The sequence below is a fragment of the Protopterus annectens genome, chromosome 4.part1 (assembly GCF_019279795.1).
Source record: "Protopterus annectens isolate FY-2018-M chromosome 4.part1, PAN1.0, whole genome shotgun sequence".
Classification (NCBI taxonomy): Eukaryota; Metazoa; Chordata; order Ceratodontiformes; family Protopteridae; genus Protopterus; species Protopterus annectens.
Genome location: NC_056734.1, coordinates 166,524,574 through 166,543,463, shown reverse-complemented (window position 1 = coordinate 166,543,463; position 18,890 = coordinate 166,524,574). Strand labels below are relative to the sequence as shown.

Genomic DNA, 18,890 nt, shown 5'->3' with positions numbered 1-18,890 from the left:
ACCACACAACTGCTGGTTTTGTAAGTTAAGTCAAATGATTACAAAATGTTGCTAGCCCCTTGAAGCCTTCTTTTATCTGAACTAGTAAATTCCTGCATTTTCTTATCTCCAGATACAAAATTTACACTGTGTGCTACCCTGTACCTGCATGCAGCTTCTTCCAGTTGCTTCTCTTCTCCAAAATTTCAAGGATCTTTAACTTGGTCTTTCACAATGGAGTATGTTGTCTGCTTCACTGTGAACATAAAATGCAGGTCTGTAAGCTGTTAGGCTTAAAGTGTTGCATGTACTCAGCTGTTTTAAAGAGTTACAGGAACTAACAGCAAAAATGAAACTGTCACTCACCCATCAGACTCTGTGGGTAATGCTACTATACAGCAAAGTACTTAACCAGCCGTGGAGAGTCTGTTGCGATAAACAGTTTAAGTAGGAGACAGAAGACCCAGTCACTGTGGATCCTCTCACAGCAATATTTAAAACAGCAAGGGATCTCTGTATGCAGAAAACCAACGCAAATGAGATGTGTGAAGGCCATTGGGTCTGGAACAGGAAAGTAGTTCTGAGAGGGTTATTTGTGTCATTTTCTTATCTACATTCAATAAATTAATAATTTTGCTTTGCTGCAAAGTAGAAAGCGAACTGTAGCATTGGTCATTAACAGGAAGAATTGACTTCCTGTATTCTTTTGTGACAGAGATGAATGTTACCCATCTGAGAAGTTATGCAGTTTTGTGGCCTTTCAGTACTATGTAATTATTCTTTAACCTGCAGCCCGGACTCAATTTTCTTAACATCTATGTGTTTGATGGAGGCTATCATGGTGCAGAATACATAATGTTGCCAATAAATTAAGATGCATACATAGCAGTATAAGGATGCTACTTGCTCTGTACCAGAGTTGTAAACTGCAGTGCATTACAGAATAACATCATCACAGAACACAGTGAGAAAAAAAAAACAGCAGTGCAAAGAGTAGCAGCACACCTGTACAGAATCGCACTGAACTACCTCATCCTTACATGGATATTGGATAAACGCAGAACATAGCCTGATGCACATAACAGCCACTTTTCTCAACTACGCTGCCTATTTACCTGCACAGATAAATACAGAGCGTAGCAGATCTAAGAGTTAATACCCACCCCCATACACCCACAACCCTATGCTTATCTCAAACATTCATGAATTCTCTTTCAGTCTTTGGCCTCCTCGGAAGGGCTCTTTCAGGCATGTACCATCCAGTCTGTGAAAAATGCTTTGCTGGACTGCCACTGAGTAATCCACCCTCATCTTTAAACTGCATCTTTTTGTACATGTACCTCATTTAATGATGCCATACTCAAACTCACAGTCCTCCTGGGGCTCTTAAAAGTCTCTAAAATGATTATGCTTCTGCAGCTTCTGATATAAACTCTTACTTCTTCTCACTACTTACATCTACACAGCCTCAGACCTATGCCCTTGTGGAAAAGGAGTCACAAAACTGCACACATTAATCTAAAACAGAATCAATAAATGTTTGCATGTGGGGGAATATCTTTTTTATTTATTTCAGCTGCTATGCTTCTCAGAGTACACTAAACACAACTCTCTTTCCCGCTTTCTTATACTACCTGTTTACTTGTAAGCCACAAGACATAAGAATTCCCATGTCAATTTCCAGTTTTACTATTGTTACTCTTTTCTGCCAAATTACTCACGGTGGTGGTGCTGCGGTAGCGTTGTCGCCTCACAGTAAGACGCTGTCCGGTTCGATTCTCAGCTAGAGCATCTTCTGCTTGGAGACATGCGTGAATGGGCGTACCTTCGTTGAAGGTTGTGCGTCAGGGCTGGTAACTCGGCACGTAAAAATCAACTACCAATCATTAGCGGACCGGAGTTCCGCTGTGGCGACCCCTAACCAGGAAAAGCCAAAAGACATAACAACAAATCTTCCCTTGGATCTGGGTCTCCCAGCTACTATGGTGTTACCTGCATAAAGTCAAAACTTGACACTCTCTGATCCCACCAGGTTTCTTCTCATCTTTATATTCTCTCCACATCTCGTGCATTGATTTTGTGCAGTTTCCAAGCAGCCTGTCAAATGCAGTGACAGCTACTAAGGCTATCAGAAGGTGTTAAATGCTCTAAACACTCAAGTATCAAAGCAACTGATTTGCACAAGAGCAAGTTTTCTTACTTCATAGAGTTTCATTCTTGATTGTGGTTTAACTTAAAGGCTGTAGGGCAGATGGCTCATGTCAAGACGTGTGAGGGCAAATCCCACATAAAACAAGTGTTTTGGGGGTTTTTATGACTTTCTTACAACAAGCATAAAAAGATGCTGTGTGGTTTTCTTCTGTGACTGATGTACTGTATTATACTGGATTTTCATTTGATGGTTTGTATAGTCCATATGCTGACATCCATGGACTGTGTATTAATGTAGTGCCACACTGACTATTCATATCATACTCGTATTTATCTATCTATCTAAACATGCGATATACAGATGGATACATAAATGTATCTAAATATATCTATATATACACATACATATTAAATATGACTACTATGCAGTTCATCTGTACAGATTACTGTTCAGCTGCATAGTTTACTTTATTGATCAAATGAAGGGAGTGTAGTTGCCTCCACAGTTTAATGAGGTTGTTAACTACAGCAGCACAGGGAAGCATTCACTGTTGTTGTGGTTGTGTGACTGCAGAACTGGCATATATATATCATGATAAATGCAATTTTTGTTTTATTTTGTTTTAAGCAGTGTTTGTGTGTAGGTACATATTAGGATACATGAAAGGTAAGGTATACACACACACACACACACACACACACACATATATATATATATATATATATATATATATAAAATACACTTATTATCACAACATCAGTAAGCAGAATGTCAAATCACACTATGCCGAACACATACCCTGAAATGCACAACACTAATGGAATACAATATTGACACCAGACCTGTCCCTTCCTCCCACCGCAGGACTCATGTTAGCGCTTGTTTCTTGGTCTGTAGCAGGACAGAATTTCTACATTTCATGTGTCTGATGCGTTTAGTATTGCAGGATTTAGGGTAAAAACATTTTGATCGATATACATATATTTATCTCTTTCTCTAGACAGATAGATCTACATACAACACACACACACACATATATATATATATATATATATATATATATATATATATATATTTGTGTGTGTGTGTGTGTGTATATGGGTTCCCTCCATAAAATCAAATGTGTGTTCAGACAACAGTAGTTTGGTTGACCATTTACAATCAAGTAAACAGCGGGTTTACAGGTGTCCGAGATCAAACAATTCCCATGGTTGGGGAATATTTCCTTTACCCCATGTTTGTGCCATCTCAGAGTTAGTATATATAGTTACCATGGAATATGGGAAGATGCATGGGGTAGGGGTTTACCCCTGCAAAAAAAACATTTCTTTGTTTTTTAAAAGTTAAATTTTGTATGCATTGAGGGTTCTTGGCACATGTGTAGTTCCACATCGATGTGGACATTTTCACCATTACTGACCTAAAAGTAGGACATCTGGCTATGTCCTTGCACCACTCCAGGTTAATCTATCATGTATGCTTTTTCTCTATACCTTGTACTTGCTTGTTTATCTTTCTCTATCCTGTTATCCAAGTAAAGCCATGCTCTTAAACGAAAGCACTTTGTCTTTAACTAATCTTATGTAAATCCAGCTCTAGAATGTCTTCTTTCTGAATGAAAACATAACCTTTCCCAGCTTCACCCTTGAACTGCTGTAAACAAAATCAGTTTTGCAACATCATACTGTTTTAAGTTCTCAAACCTTTGTACATAGAGGTTTCTTTTTCCTTCCAAACTGTGTTTTTACTGTGCATCTAACCTGATGTTTGTTGCAACAATGTCCATCATCTCTTTTAAGAGCACACAATGTTATCTTTATTTTTCTTCATCTCATTTCCCATTGTGCAAAACTGCAACTTTGTTGGAGCTTTTCTCCACAGACCTCCACTGAAACTGGGTCATGCCCAGTCAGACTTTCCAGGTCAACAAAAACAAATAAATACTACTACTACTAATAATAATAAAAATAGTATGTATAAAAAGAAGTTATGTACTCATCATAACATTCCATCTGTATTGTCGATTTTTCATCTCTCTTCACATATGGGTCCGGATCCGAATCATTGGATCTGAGTCGGTCATTACTAAGCTCGTAGCAACCAAAAAGCTCTTGGAATAATTACCACAGAAGACAGAATTAAACTTTAATGTTGAAAGGAGTTTTAAGGAGGCCACTTCTGGAGTACTGGAAATAAAAAATGACCTGAAATTCTCTTCCTGTTCAACCAGAAAACCAAAGGAAGGGGGTTGGAGGGAATGTGAGGAGAGATGAAAAATCAACAATACAAATGGAACGTTATGGTGCATACATAACTTCTTTATCTGATACTGGTAATTTGTCATCTCATCCTCACATATGGGACCAAGTCCCCAGCTACCTTTATCCCAGATGGACTCATGGGAGGATGTTCCTCAAAACCATCGAACCAAAGGAGGCTCTTCCCCTGGAGACCAAATATGACTTGTAATGAGTGATAAAGGTATGAAGGTTTGCTCATGTGGCTGCTGTACAAATATCATCCATGGAGGCATTTGTCTGGAAGACTGCAGATGTGGCCATAGCTCAAATAGATTTGGAAGGATTTATGTATTTTGAGGTGTAAATGAAAGAAATGTAATGAGAGAGCCATTTTAACAAGGTAACGGACACTGGAAGGCCTTTTCTAGGGCCTGCAAAGGCAATAAACAATTGGCTTGCTTTCTGAAACTCTTTAGTCCTATGCAAATAGAAACATAACTGTCAATGAACATCTAACAAATGTAGAACATATTTGCCTTTTTCTGATGAAATTAGGAAAGAAAACAGGCAAATGTATGGTCTGATTAACATTTGTTTGTGAAATGACTTTGGGCAGAAAGGAGGGGTTGGTTCGCAAAGAGACTGTCTTTATGAAAAATCAAATACAGAGGCTGGGAAGATAGTTCCTGAATTTCTGATATCCTTCTCATAGATGCTATAGCCACCAAAACTTTTAGTTATGTACTCACCATAACTTCAGATGTTTGGGATCCATCTCGCCTACATTCTGAATGATGGGTTCGGAGCCGATCCTCGGCTCCGACTCGGCACGCTTATGCCAAAGAGCGAAGTCTCTTATTGGCTGAGCTTACTATATCCCAGGATGCACCACTACCAGTCCCCCAGATCTAGTTTGTCCGCATACATGCACACATGCATACCCTGCTTATATAACATCGTCAGATGAAACAAGATAAAACAGTGGAGCTCAAAACCGTTCAATCTCTTCTGATCTGCAAGGCAGGGGGAAGGAGGGTGGGTATCAGGAATGTAGGCGAGATGGATCCCAAACATCTGAAGTTATGGTGAGTACATAACTAAAAGATGTTATGTGATCCTATCTTGCCTACATTCTGAATGATGGGACAGCGTCCTAGCACCTGAATCCTGGGTGGCTCACTGGAAAACACTCCTGAGTACCGTGGAACCAAATGATGCTCGTCCTTTAGATGCCACATCCAATTTGTAGTGGGAAATGAAAGTGCGGGTTGGACCAAGTAGCCGCAGCACAAATTTCCGAAATAGCGAGCTTGGAATGAAAGGCTATAGAAGTAGCCATAGCTCTGGTAGAATGAGCTTTGATAGATGATGTAAGATGTTTATTCGAAGAAGAATAGGCCTGAGTTATGCAATCTCTGATCCATTTTGAGATTGTAGCTTTTGTAATGGTTTGGCCCAATTTATTATCTGAGAAGGACACAAACAACTGATCTGACTTACGAAGTTGTCGAGTCCTGTCTAAATAGAAGCGTAATTGCCTGTGAACATCCAATTTATGGAGAGTATATTCTGCTTCATTAGAGAATTTTGGAAAGAAAACTGGAAGCTCTAGAGATTGTTGAAGACAGAAACTAGAACAGACTTTGGGGACAAAGGATGGATTAGGCCTAAGAGATACTCTATCCTTGTGGAAAATCAAGTACGGTGGTTTAATAGACAGGGCTTGAAGCTCTGAGACTCTCCTTGCAGAGGTAATAGCCACTAAGAATGCCGTTTTCCAAGACAGATATTTTAATTCGCATGTAGCAGCCGGTTCAAAAGGAGGAGATGTTAATGCACGAAGCACCAAATCAAGATCCCACGGAGGTGCAGGATGAAAAACTGGTGGTCTTAATAGACTGGCACCTTTAATGAACGTTTTGCATAGTCTGCTGCTCATCAAAGGAGGATCCGTGGATTCATGGAATTTCGAGATAGCAGCTAGTTGGACTTTAATAGTTGAGACAGAAGATCCCTGATTAAACAGGGATGTTAAGAATTTCAAAACCTCTGGAACAGGAGCAGTGATAGGGTCTAAGCCCTTGAGTTGAGCCCAGATAGCAAACCTCTTCCACTTACTGAGGTACAATTTGTTAGTGGTGGGTTTGTGGGCGAAGATAAAATGTGAACAACTTCGGGTCTAGTGTGTGCCTTCTAACTAAGGTTGGAAGTGGAGGAGCCAAGCTGTCAATTTTAGAGATTGAAGGACTGATGCCAATGTCCCGACTGATGGATTAGCAAATCGGGATCAGGTCCAAGGTCCACGGATCGTCCACTGCATGCTTTTTCAGGTAAGGAAACCATATCTGACGAGGCCAGTATGGGGCAATCAGAATCATTGAAGACCCCAGTTGAGAAGCTTTTGAATAACTTTGGAAGGAGTGGAATTGGAGGAAAGGCATAAAGTAGTCCTGTTGGCCAAGGTTGAGCTAGAGCATCCTTGGCTGGTACTTCCTGATGTGGAATCAAGGAGAAGAACTTCTGGCACTTGGTGTTTTGTGGAGTTGCAAATAGGTCGCAGCGGCGTCCCCATCTCTTGAAAACCTGAGCTGCTACTGTGCGGTTTAGAGACCATTCGTGAGGAGAGAGAATTGTCCTGCTTAATTTGTCCGCCAATACATTTGATTTTCCGGGATGTGGGTCGCTACCAAGAAGCGGTTGGTAGCTGCCCATTCCACACTCTCATGGCCTCTCTGCAAAGGATACGATCTGGTCCCTCCTTGTTTGTTCAGATACCAAACCACCGACATGTTGTCTGTGTGGATGGCGATGATGCCTTGAGGAAGAAACTCGTGTAAGGCCTGTAGGGATAGAAGTACAGCCCTCATCTCCAACACGTTGATGTGGAGAAGAGCTTCGTTCGGAAGCCAGGAGCCCTGAACTAGCCTGCCCAGACAATGCCCCCCCCACCCTATCTGGGAGGCATCTGTCGTCAGGGTAACCACTGGAGGGGGGAGAACAAAGGGTTTTCCCTGATCCAAGTTGGAAGTCTGAAGCCACCAGCGAAGGTCCCTTTTGCATATTTCCGTAATCATGATGTGATGATTGAGGGGAAGATCCTGAAAGGACCATTGAGTTGACAAGAGCCACTGAAGAATCCTCATGTGTAATCTTGCTAGAGGAACTAAAAGAACCGTGGCAGACATTGAGCCTAAAACCTGTAGGACCATCCTGGCTGGGGCTTTGGATCTCGAGATCAGAGCTGAACTTGGCCCTGTAGGTTTGGATCCTTTCGGCAGGAAGAAAGCGCATCAATCTTGAGTCTATCTCTGCCCCTATAAACTTTATGCGTTGAGAGGGCAGCAAGACAGACTTTGACCAATTGAATGTAATCCCTAGGGAAACACCCAGGGAGGTGGTGGCTTTGAGGTTGTCCATTAGTAGATGCCTGGTGGTGGCAGTCAGGAGCCAGTCGTCGAGATAGGGAAACACTTGGAATCCAAGACTTCTCAGGTGAGCCATCACTACTGCCAAACACTTGGTGAACACCCTGGGGGCTGTGGTGAGACCAAAGGGCAGAGCACAAAATTGGTAATGACTGACTCCCAGGCTGAAGCGCAGATACCTCCTGGACGCCTGATGTATCAGTATGTGATAATAGGCGTCCTTGAGGTCTATGGAGCACATCAAACATCCTTCTCCAACAGCGGGAGAATGGATTATGCGTGACCATTGAATCTGGATTTAGATTCTGGATTGGTTCAGTCTGCTGAGATCCAATATTGGTCTCAGGTCCCTGTCTTTTGGCACTAAAGAACCTGGAGTAATTTCCTGATCCGATCTGGTCTGTAGGGACGGTTGGATGACTCCTTTTCTAGCAGCTTTAAAGCCTCTGCGGCTGCTATTTCCCTTGACTGGGTGGTGGGTCCGGGATTCTCTTGGACGGAGGGTGAGTCTTTGAATGGGATGGTGTAACCTCCGGCAATGATCGAAGCACCCATCTGTCCTGAGTGATTGACTCCCAGGCTTTTAGGTGCTTGGCAAATGACACCCGACTGGCTCGAGCAGCACAGCGGGCAATCCCTCATGTCGTGTGGGAGGCTGAAGAGCCACGAAAGGACTCGCGGTCTCCAGAATTGCAGGGGCCCTCTGCCGCCTCTGGGGCGGCGTCTCCCTGAAAAATTTCCCGCCCTCTGCCTCTGGACGGGAATCTTCCTGCTGTTGGGAGAAAAACTTGCGAGATTTTGAACCACATTTTCCCCTCCTTTGGCCTTGGGGTAAGGCCGAAGGGAGTGGAATAACGGGCCCCTCGGCAGATAACGTTTTCCCTCTTGCTCACAGCGGTAAGGGTGTCTTTCACCTTGGGTCCAAACAATGAGGACCCATCAAAGGGAGCGTCGTGAAGGAAGACTTGAAGGCCTCCATGAACTGACACAAGCGGAGCCAGGCTTGTCTCACGGGCAGAGCCAAGCCAGTGCCTGCCGTACTGCCCGCCCCTTCGGCCGCGAAAGAAATGAGCCTCATGGGCGAGTTAGAGATTGACGTAAGGATAGACAACTGAGAGCTAACCGACTGGGCTAGCTGCTCAGGTAGGTTACCGAGAGGAATCTGACAACTCCTTGACCAGATCCCTCTGAAGTCTTGTAAAATGTGCCAAATAGTTCAGAGACCTTAAGGTAAAGGCCGCTGAAGTCAGGGTCGCTTCCGTACCTATCCATACTCCTAGACTCCTTATTAGGAGGATGGATGAGCGTTAAGCCTCTGCCACGTCCTGTTGTGTAGCAGATGCCACCACCATGGCATCTACAGCCACGCCTTTAGTAAGGAACTCCTTCTCGGGGAGCAGATAAGAATTTATTTGGACGAGAAGGGACTGGTTCCACGGTATCTGGATATTCCCGCCCATGACAAACTAAATCCAGAAGCTCGAAGGCGGAGACACCCAGGAGGCGGAGGGCTGAGCCCCAAAGGCCTTGAGGAGCACTGATTCGTCAGCAGAGGGGTTTGGATATCCAGCCGCCTCGTTGTTTGAGGATCTCTAAGATGTCTGCAAATGAGACATCATCCGAGGGCGACGGGGACCCCTCCGCATCATCCATATCAGTGTCGATGTAATAGACTCGGGGAGTCCACGTGCTTCCTCTTGCGATCTCTTCCTTGGGGTTCCTCTGAAGACAACTCCGAAGAACCCTCAGGAGGAGGAACCCCACTGGGGGTAACCTCAGGCCTCGGGGCTCCGCTGGCTACGGACAGGGAACAGCCAAAGACCCAGTCTCCACGCCCAGGGAAGGTGCTGGTAAAACCCGGGAGATGGCGAGAGGACTTGGCCAAGGCACTCCTCATGGCCCTGAAAGCCGGACCCCAGAATCCTGGGAGTGTCCGGACTCCCGGAGCAGTGATAGCGGCGGAAGTCCCCAGCCCGAAGCACCGAGGGAGGCTCGAACCCGAAAGCATAGGTCCGAAACATCACCCCGGGTCCAGCGAAGAAGTCCGTGCTAAACTGGGACCCGAAGGCCGGGTTGGAGTAAGGGTCGGAGCCGACCCTGAAATCTCCACCAGCTCCAACAGCCTGCTCGGGCGGCCAGGCGGTCGGAGGAGGAATGGCAATGGGTGGGCCAAGGTCATCGGCTCGAAACCAGCTGGGTCGGAACCGACACAAATTTTGGAAGACTGGGGACTGGAACAGTCTTTGGAGCACCCTGTCTATATGAGACAACAGTAGTTTGGTTGACCATTTACAATCAAGTAAACAGCGGGTTTACAGGTGTCCGAGATCAAACAATTCCCATGGTTGGGGAATATTTCCTTTACCCCATGTTTGTGCCATCTCAGAGTTAGTATATATAGTTACCATGGAATATGGGAAGATGCATGGGGTAGGGGTTTACCCCTGCAAAAAAAACATTTCTTTGTTTTTTAAAAGTTAAATTTTGTATGCATTGAGGGTTCTTGGCACATGTGTAGTTCCACATCGATGTGGACATTTTCACCATTACTGACCTAAAAGTAGGACATCTGGCTATGTCCTTGCACCACTCCAGGTTAATCTATCATGTATGCTTTTTCTCTATACCTCGTACTTGCTTGTTTATCTTTCTCTATCCTGTTATCCAAGTAAAGCCATGCTCTTAAACGAAAGCACTTTGTCTTTAACTAATCTTATGTAAATCCAGCTCTAGAATGTCTTCTTTCTGAATGAAAACATAACCTTTCCCAGCTTCACCCTTGAACTGCTGTAAACAAAATCAGTTTTGCAACATCATACTGTTTTAAGTTCTCAAACCTTTGTACATAGAGGTTTCTTTTTCCTTCCAAACTGTGTTTTTACTGTGCATCTAACCTGATGTTTGTTGCAACAATGTCCATCATCTCTTTTAAGAGCACACAATGTTATCTTTATTTTTCTTCATCTCATTTCCCATTGTGCAAAACTGCAACTTTGTTGGAGCTTTTCTCCACAGACCTCCACTGAAACTGGGTCATGCCCAGTCAGACTTTCCAGGTCAACAAAACAAATAAATACTACTACTACTAATAATAATAAAAATAGTATGTATAAAAAGAAGTTATGTACTCATCATAACATTCCATCTGTATTGTCGATTTTTCATCTCTCTTCACATATGGGTCCGGATCCGAATCATTGGATCTGAGTCGTCATTACTAAGCTCGTAGCAACCAAAAAGCTCTTGGAATAATTACCACAGAAGACAGAATTAAACTTTAATGTTGAAAGGAGTTTTAAGGAGGCCACTTCTGGAGTACTGGAAATAAAAAATGACCTGAAATTCTCTTCCTGTTCAACCAGAAAACCAAAGGAAGGGGGTTGGAGGGAATGTGAGGAGAGATGAAAAATCAACAATACAAATGGAACGTTATGGTGCATACATAACTTCTTTATCTGATACTGGTAATTTGTCATCTCATCCTCACATATGGGACCAAGTCCCCAGCTACCTTTATCCCAGATGGACTCATGGGAGGATGTTCCTCAAAACCATCGAACCAAAGGAGGCTCTTCCCCTGGAGACCAAATATGACTTGTAATGAGTGATAAAGGTATGAAGGTTTGCTCATGTGGCTGCTGTACAAATATCATCCATGGAGGCATTTGTCTGGAAGACTGCAGATGTGGCCATAGCTCAAATAGATTTGGAAGGATTTATGTATTTTGAGGTGTAAATGAAAGAAATGTAATGAGAGAGCCATTTTAACAAGGTAACGGACACTGGAAGGCCTTTTCTAGGGCCTGCAAAGGCAATAAACAATTGGCTTGCTTTCTGAAACTCTTTAGTCCTATGCAAATAGAAACATAACTGTCAATGAACATCTAACAAATGTAGAACATATTTGCCTTTTTCTGATGAAATTAGGAAAGAAAACAGGCAAATGTATGGTCTGATTAACATTTGTTTGTGAAATGACTTTGGGCAGAAAGGAGGGGTTGGTTCGCAAAGAGACTGTCTTTATGAAAAATCAAATACAGAGGCTGGGAAGATAGTTCCTGAATTTCTGATATCCTTCTCATAGATGCTATAGCCACCAAAAAGATAGTTTTCCAAGATAGAAACTTAACATCACAAGTGGCTTCAGGTTCGAAAGGTGGTCGAACAATCAGACGTAGTACTAAATTAAGGTCCCAAAGAGAAGAAGGACCTTTATGGGGAGGCCTTATCAACAGGGTCCCTTTTAAGAAGGCCTTGCAAAGTTTGTGGGGAATGAGAAAAGTTATCTATCCCAATGTGAAAATCTGAGATGACTGCTAATTACACTTTAATGGTAGAAGCCGCTGCTTCGTTATTGAAAAGGTGGGCTAAAAATTCTAGAATAGTGTGAATAGGAGCCATGAGAGGATCCACATTCTGTTGTTCAGCCCAAATTACAAACCTCTTCCACTTACTCCTATAAATGTTTGAGTGGATGACGTTTGGGAGGACATCAAAATATGATGGACTGATGAGGAAAGCATAGGTTGTCTGGCAATCAATGGAATTGGAAAAAACAAGCCATAAGTTTGAGGTTGTGAAGGTTGGGATGAAGCATTCCAGCCGGATGTGACAGAAAGTCCAGAAAGGGTTCCAGAATACAGGGTTCTTTCTGTAGATGAGGCCAGAGGAAAGGAAACCAGATTTGTTGAGGCCAATACAGGGCAATGAGGATTACTGTTTGCTTCAACCTGTTTTCTTTCTGAAGGAATTTAGGAATCAAGGGAATGGGGAGAAGCATACAATAGACGGGGAGGCCAATTGTATATTAGAGCATCCCTCGGAGACTCCCCCAGTGGAGGGAGATTATGATGAAGTAATTATTGCATTTGTTGTTCAGGGGAGAGGCAAGGAGATCGCAGCAATGCTGGCCCATGTAAGGGAAATGTTCTACGATACCTTCTGGTTGAGGAACAACTCGTGAGGCATGAGAATGGCAGTGCTCAACTTGTCCGCTATGACAAATTGGTTGGATGAGATCACCCATTGCCACAGTCTGAGCATTTCTCGGGTAAGAGGGTATGATCTGGTTCCTCCTTGCTTGTTTATGTACCAGACCACCGACATGTTGCCAGATTAAGTAGCTACCATTCCCAGAGGAAGAGCAGTCTGAAAAGCCTGCAACACTAGAAGTACTGCCCTCATCTCCAAGATGTTATGTGGAGTTTGGCTTCATCTGTGGACCAGGTTCCTTGGACTGTCTTCCCCAGATAATGCCTACCAACCCTATCTGGGAAGCATTCATGATCACCATAGGCGGTGGTTGAGGGGGGATAAAGGTCGACCTAGTATCAACTGTTCTGACTGAAACCACCATGAAAGATTCCTTTTGCATGTGCCTGTTATAAGAATTTGGTGAGACATTAGTTAGTGGATAATTGACCACTGGGCAGCTAGAAGCCATTGCAGTACCCGCATGTGAAATCTGGCTAAAGGAACCAACACTATCACCGTGGCCATCAATCCTAAAGCCTGTAGAACATGACGAGGGGCTGCTTTCTTATTTCTGATTAATCTGTTATGTTTGTCATCTGATTGTTAACACTCTGGAGAAAGAAAGTTTTGAAATCATTTGAGTAGTGTCCAGTAATGCTCCTATGAACTGTAGTGTTTGTAATGGTTCCAGGTGTGATTTTTGGTCATTTGTGGTTATGCCTAGTTTGGTACAAATTTGAAAAACAGAGTCTTTTGCATGGATAAGTAGATGCCTGGTCGGGGCGGATATGAGCCAGTCATCTAAATAAGGAAACACCTGGCATCCTTGTTGTGCCAGGTGAGCCACAACCACTGCCATGCATTTGGTGAACACTCTGGGTGTGGTAGTGAGACCAAAGGGTAGTGCTCTGAAGTGGTAATGACTGGCTCCAGCCAGAAGCGTAGATATCCTCTGGAGCATCTGTCCATTTTTATATGGTAGTACGCATCCTGAAGATCTACAGAGCACATCTAATCTTCCTGTTCCAGAAAAGGAAGTATGGACTGCACTGTGACCATTCAGAAATTGCAACATAGAACTGACTTGTTCAGTCTGCTGAGATCCATCCAGGACTGGTCTCCAGTTCCTTGTTTACTTTGGAACCATAAAGAACCTTGAGTAAGTTCCGAATCCTCTCTGATCTTGGGAGACCTTTTGGATGACTCTTTTTTTCTAGCAGTTTTTGAACTTGAATGACTGCCTGATCCCTTTTACTGGGTGGAAGATCTAGGATTTTCTTGTTGGGAAGGGTTATTGAGACAAGGGAATTTGGTAACCCCTGGATATTATCCTCTGCATCTACATATCAGAAGTTATCTTTTGCCAGGCTCTCCAGTGCAGGGATAGTCAACCCCGATTGCCTCCAGAGGTGGACAATCCGACCTCCTTTCAGGAGCGCTTTAACAGTTTCCTGAAGAAAGACTCCTGGGACCCTTGATTCTGTACACCTCCTCTGCCACAAGGGCGGTGTCTTCCATTATTGTTCCCCCCTCTGCCTCTGCGCAAACTCTCCATGTGTGTCCTGGTAGGACCTCTGAGACTTCTTGAACCACATTTTTCCGCAGCCTCTCTGACCTTTAGGATAAGGTCTCTGAGGAACCAAAGAACATATGGCCATGGCAGAAAGAGTCTTACCTTCCTTCTCACACCTGGATAGCACATCTTTGACTTTGGGACCAAAAAGTGAAGTGCCGTCAAAAGCTGTGTTGACAAATGAACACTTAAAAGGCTCTGCAAAATCACATAAGTGCATCTAAGCATGCCTCCTCATACAGATGCTGGAACCTGCCACTCTACTCGTTCCTTTGGATGCATACAGGAGCCTCTTGGAAAAGTTAGCTACAGAATGTAGGGTTGCTAATTGGGAAGCCACCTTCTCTCTTGCTCCCTCAGCTACTGCTCATTCAAGGGTATCTGACATCTCCTTGATCAGATCTCTTTGCAACCTGGTGAAATGAAAAAGAAAATTCCGTGATCACAAGGCAAAGATTGCTGAAGAAAACAGTTACTTCCAGCATTTATCCATCATCCTATAATCCTTACTATGAGAATGGACAGTTGAACTCTCCTCAGGAAGTTCCTTCTTGGTCGCCGCCTCCACAAGCATGGCATCTACTGGATCCCCTTTCATCCAGAAGGCCTTATCAGATGGGGCAGTGATTATTTTATTCAGTCTGCAGGGAACAGGTTCAATGACATCTGAGGTCTCCCATGCCCACTGAGAGATCAAACCTATGAGCTCATCGATGGGCGAGTCACCCAGGAGGTAGATGGGCGGGAACTCAGGTGAAGGATTCCTGGACTGCCAGATACCTCTCTGTTTCAGGATCTCCAAAACCTTCCCAAAGGAAACATCCTCAGGAGGTGACTGTGGGGCTCCTTCTCCCTCATCAAGGTCACTGTCTTCTGGGGCCGACTCCTCCATGGAGTCCAAATGCTTCCTCTTGCAAAGTCTCTTCCTAGGGACCTCCTCAGTGGGGTAGTCTGAGGGGGTATTGGAAGATGCAGGGGTACCACCCAGATGGGTATCCTGGTGCCTGAGGTCCCTCTGTCCCTGTGGAACATCTTGGTCAGAAGAAGAACACAAGGTACCTTGATGGGATTGAGGATCAGAGGGGACAAGTGACATTCTAGATGCAGTGGCAGAAATATCCCTCCCCAGAGCCCCAAAGGCTGACTACTCCTGAATGGAAAAGGTCTCCAGGTCCAATAAGCCATGCTTTTGGGATGGTTCCCCTCCAGTCCAGAAGACAACTCGCCAGGGGTAGAAGGCGGAGCCGAGCTCACCTACGCCAAAGCCCCAAGGTGCTTAGACTGCTCCAAAGACCTGGGAGTAAAGGGCACTCAACGTTCATGAAGTCCACTGTGGCTCTATGAACTCTCCAGCTCCGAAATGGCTGAAGAGCTCCAAGCAAAGGCCTGATGCGAGGAAGAGAACTTCTTCAGATCAGAGCTGAAAGGCACCAGACATAGCTGATCCGATGACTCAGAAACTTGCCCTGAAGTCAGAGGAGGAGGAAGAGGGGAGTAGATGGTTTGGACAGACCTGGCACTGCAAGGGTTGAGCTGAGGGGGACTTAATGATGCCCTGCCCCCACAAAATCTTCTGCACCATTCATTCCACATCTTCTTCAGTAAGGTTCCTGGTTGAACTGTAAGAGGATGCTGATGAGGCTCTTGGTCTAGATAAGAATGGAGACAGCACCCTCGATGGAACCAGATCAAATGTCAGGGAGAACCAAGTTCTTGGAAGTGTCAATATTGGTTTGAAAGGACTTATTGCTGGATCTGATATCAATGCATCCAATCTATACTTACTGTAAAGAATTGGAGCCGAAGAAACCAGATCCATCCCAGGAGTATTCGGCAACGAGGGCTCCAATGGAGTCACAAACTTGGGAGATTTTGACATTTTAGCTTTCAGCTCTGAAGGGTCTGTTGGAGCAGAGGAAGACCTCTTCTTTCCTCTGTCACTAGATTTGGAGGAAAGTGAAGAAGCAGAGCTCGAATGAGCCGATTTAGTTTTGATGGAGGATCCAGATTTTGCCTGACTGCCAGAAATAGCCTTCTCAAAAGCAGATAGCACCATGCCCCTCAATATGAGCTTATTTTTTCTATCAATCAAAGCTCTGTACTTGAAAGAATGGCAGATCACACAATCTTCTTGTAGACAATAAACACACGGAGTGCAAGTCACTAAAGGGAATCTTATGACCGCACTTTGTGCATTTTTAAATCCTGCAGGTTTATCTTGCACACTTAAGAGCAAAATAAGGAATAAAAGAAGGAAAGTTTTTTATTGTTTTTTTTTTTTATTATTATAAGCAGATCTAGATGGAAAAGAATAAAGGGAGAACTACTAATGACAGTAGTTAAAGGAATACCTTAAAGGTAAAAGGGAAGAGAAGTAACCTATAAAAAGTGGTTACTAGTGGGAAATAAAGAAAGCAAGACAGAGAAAATGAAAGTAAGCTAATAGAAAACTGTTACTGTTAAAGAAGGATTTTTTTTTAGAACAAGGGGGAGACAGAAAAAGGTTAAATACACTAGCAAGATATAGAAATGAGACTACAGAAGGAAATATTATAACAATGTGACGTGATAACCCAAGAGCTAGCTGATCGAACCATGTCTTCGCAAAGCGGCAAATGAGACCTGAGGAAAGAGGGAGGGAAGCATTGTGGGTAATGGGAGGTATCCAAGAGCTTTTCGGTTACCATGAGCTTAGCAACAGCTGGGTCGGATCTGATGGATCAGATACAGACCCATATGTGAGGATGATATGAAAAATTGACAATATCAGATCAGGAGTTTTGTTTTTCATTTTCCAAGGTTGTCCCTCAGAGCATGTGCACTAGGGTGTTGATCTTTTTTTTTTTCAGCCTTTTATGGTCAGTGTTTTTAGTGTCAATCTACTGAAATTTAGAATAACTACAGTTGAGCCATACACACGTGTATTATAAAAAACACCTTATGTGCACATGCCTCAGTAAGGGTGCATGAAAAAATGCATCAAAACACAACAGCACTCCAAAATCATTAATCAATGGCTTTTATTTCAAGTAACAAATCTCAACACAAAAAACAAGATTCACTTTTCAAAAACACATTCAATCGCTTTCTGCTCACTGAAAACATTTTAAGAATAAAGATGTGCAAATATGCTAAGTAAACAATTGACTTAATTAATATTAACCATTTTCTCTCAATATTTATATATAACCATGTTTTCACAAGACTTAACCTTGAGCACCCAAAATGAAACTTATACCCAAGATCTCATTTAATTTACATGACAGTAAAGAACGCATGCTCACTAAACGTTACTAACATGCCAATTATCACCACATTTACCAAATAAGCCTTTCTAAATTAATACCTAAAGGACTTTCCTAAAGCAACCACCTACCACAATTTTTTATAGTTTACTAATTTTTTGAACGCATTTTTTATTAAAAACTTCACCCGTAACTCAGATACTTCAGATTCTGAAAAGTAAACTCCTGCAGTACAAGACCTATTATTACTTTCCTTTTATCTTTATAAATTTTACAGATTCTCTAATTTTTTTCCATTTCCCTAATTATTTTTTATATCCATATCTTATTTTTTGCAACAAATAATGTATAATTAGCATATTATACCACTACAGGTAATTCAGATTTCCCACACGCATAAATCTCAACCTGCAGATATGGAAAATCGATACACATGCCCATGAAAAGTACGTACATCCAGCCAAAAATCTGTACATCTAATTTGTATAAAATCTGAATATCAAATAAGTCACACATTTTCTTGTTTCCTGTAGTAATGTGAGATACTACTCAGAAACATAGGTTTAAAAAAACAAAGTGGCAAAAATGATGGAAATATAAAAGCAATAAACCAAAGTACTTAACCAAAGAATACTCAACTATTCTAAAAATATGTAATATAAAAACAGCAGAGTTCACAGCATACAAATATTTACTAAAATGATAAAATACAAGCTTTCACTTAAAAATGCTTCTTCAAGTATTCAATAATGCCTGCACAAAAACATTCCATAAATACAAATAAAATAAAATAAATAAGACACAAGATCAATGACTGAAGCACCTAGAACATAACATGCAGGTTTTAAAGAGCAAGTTTCATTAAGTCCATGGAAACTTATAGCATTTAATCTAGTTATCCAGTCATATTCCTAAAGCTCTGTGTTATTAATTATATTTCACCTTCTAATGCATTTCTAAACCACATGCAAAACAATAAATTTAAAAGCATGTGTTTCATCCATATAGGCAATATGCTTCGCTAACGTATTCATTAAATTCATCTTCTTAATTATCATACAGATGCTGTGAAATATTTTGCCAACATAAAATATTATACATAGGTTCATAGGTTCATACTAGGCTATCTGCCCTAGGGCATTTATAAGCCTAGCCAGAGTGTGTTTGGCTTTCGCCACACATTTTAAATTAATTTTGCTATGCCCTTTTTCAAGGTTAGTATACTGTGCCTCTGTCTAACAGTGACACAGAAGTGATACCCGGGGTAAACCTACGATCTCCCATCCACTCATCAAGATTCCT

At 42.6% G+C, this 18,890-nt stretch overlaps 1 protein-coding gene across 6 annotated transcripts in view; it reads right to left on the bottom strand.

The window, feature by feature from the left end:
- PHC3 (polyhomeotic homolog 3) overlaps positions 1-18,890 on the bottom strand; it is a 1,318,531-nt gene that overhangs the window by 1,160,558 nt on the left and 139,083 nt on the right. Inside the window, exon 2 of one of the 6 annotated variants that reach the window (XM_044070071.1) lies at positions 145-235. The exons of the other annotated variants lie outside the window; for them this stretch is intronic. Coding sequence (XP_043926006.1) covers positions 145-150 — 6 coding nt within the window. The 5' untranslated portion in view covers positions 151-235. The remainder of the gene's footprint in view (positions 1-144; positions 236-18,890) is intronic. 6 annotated transcript variants of the gene reach the window in all.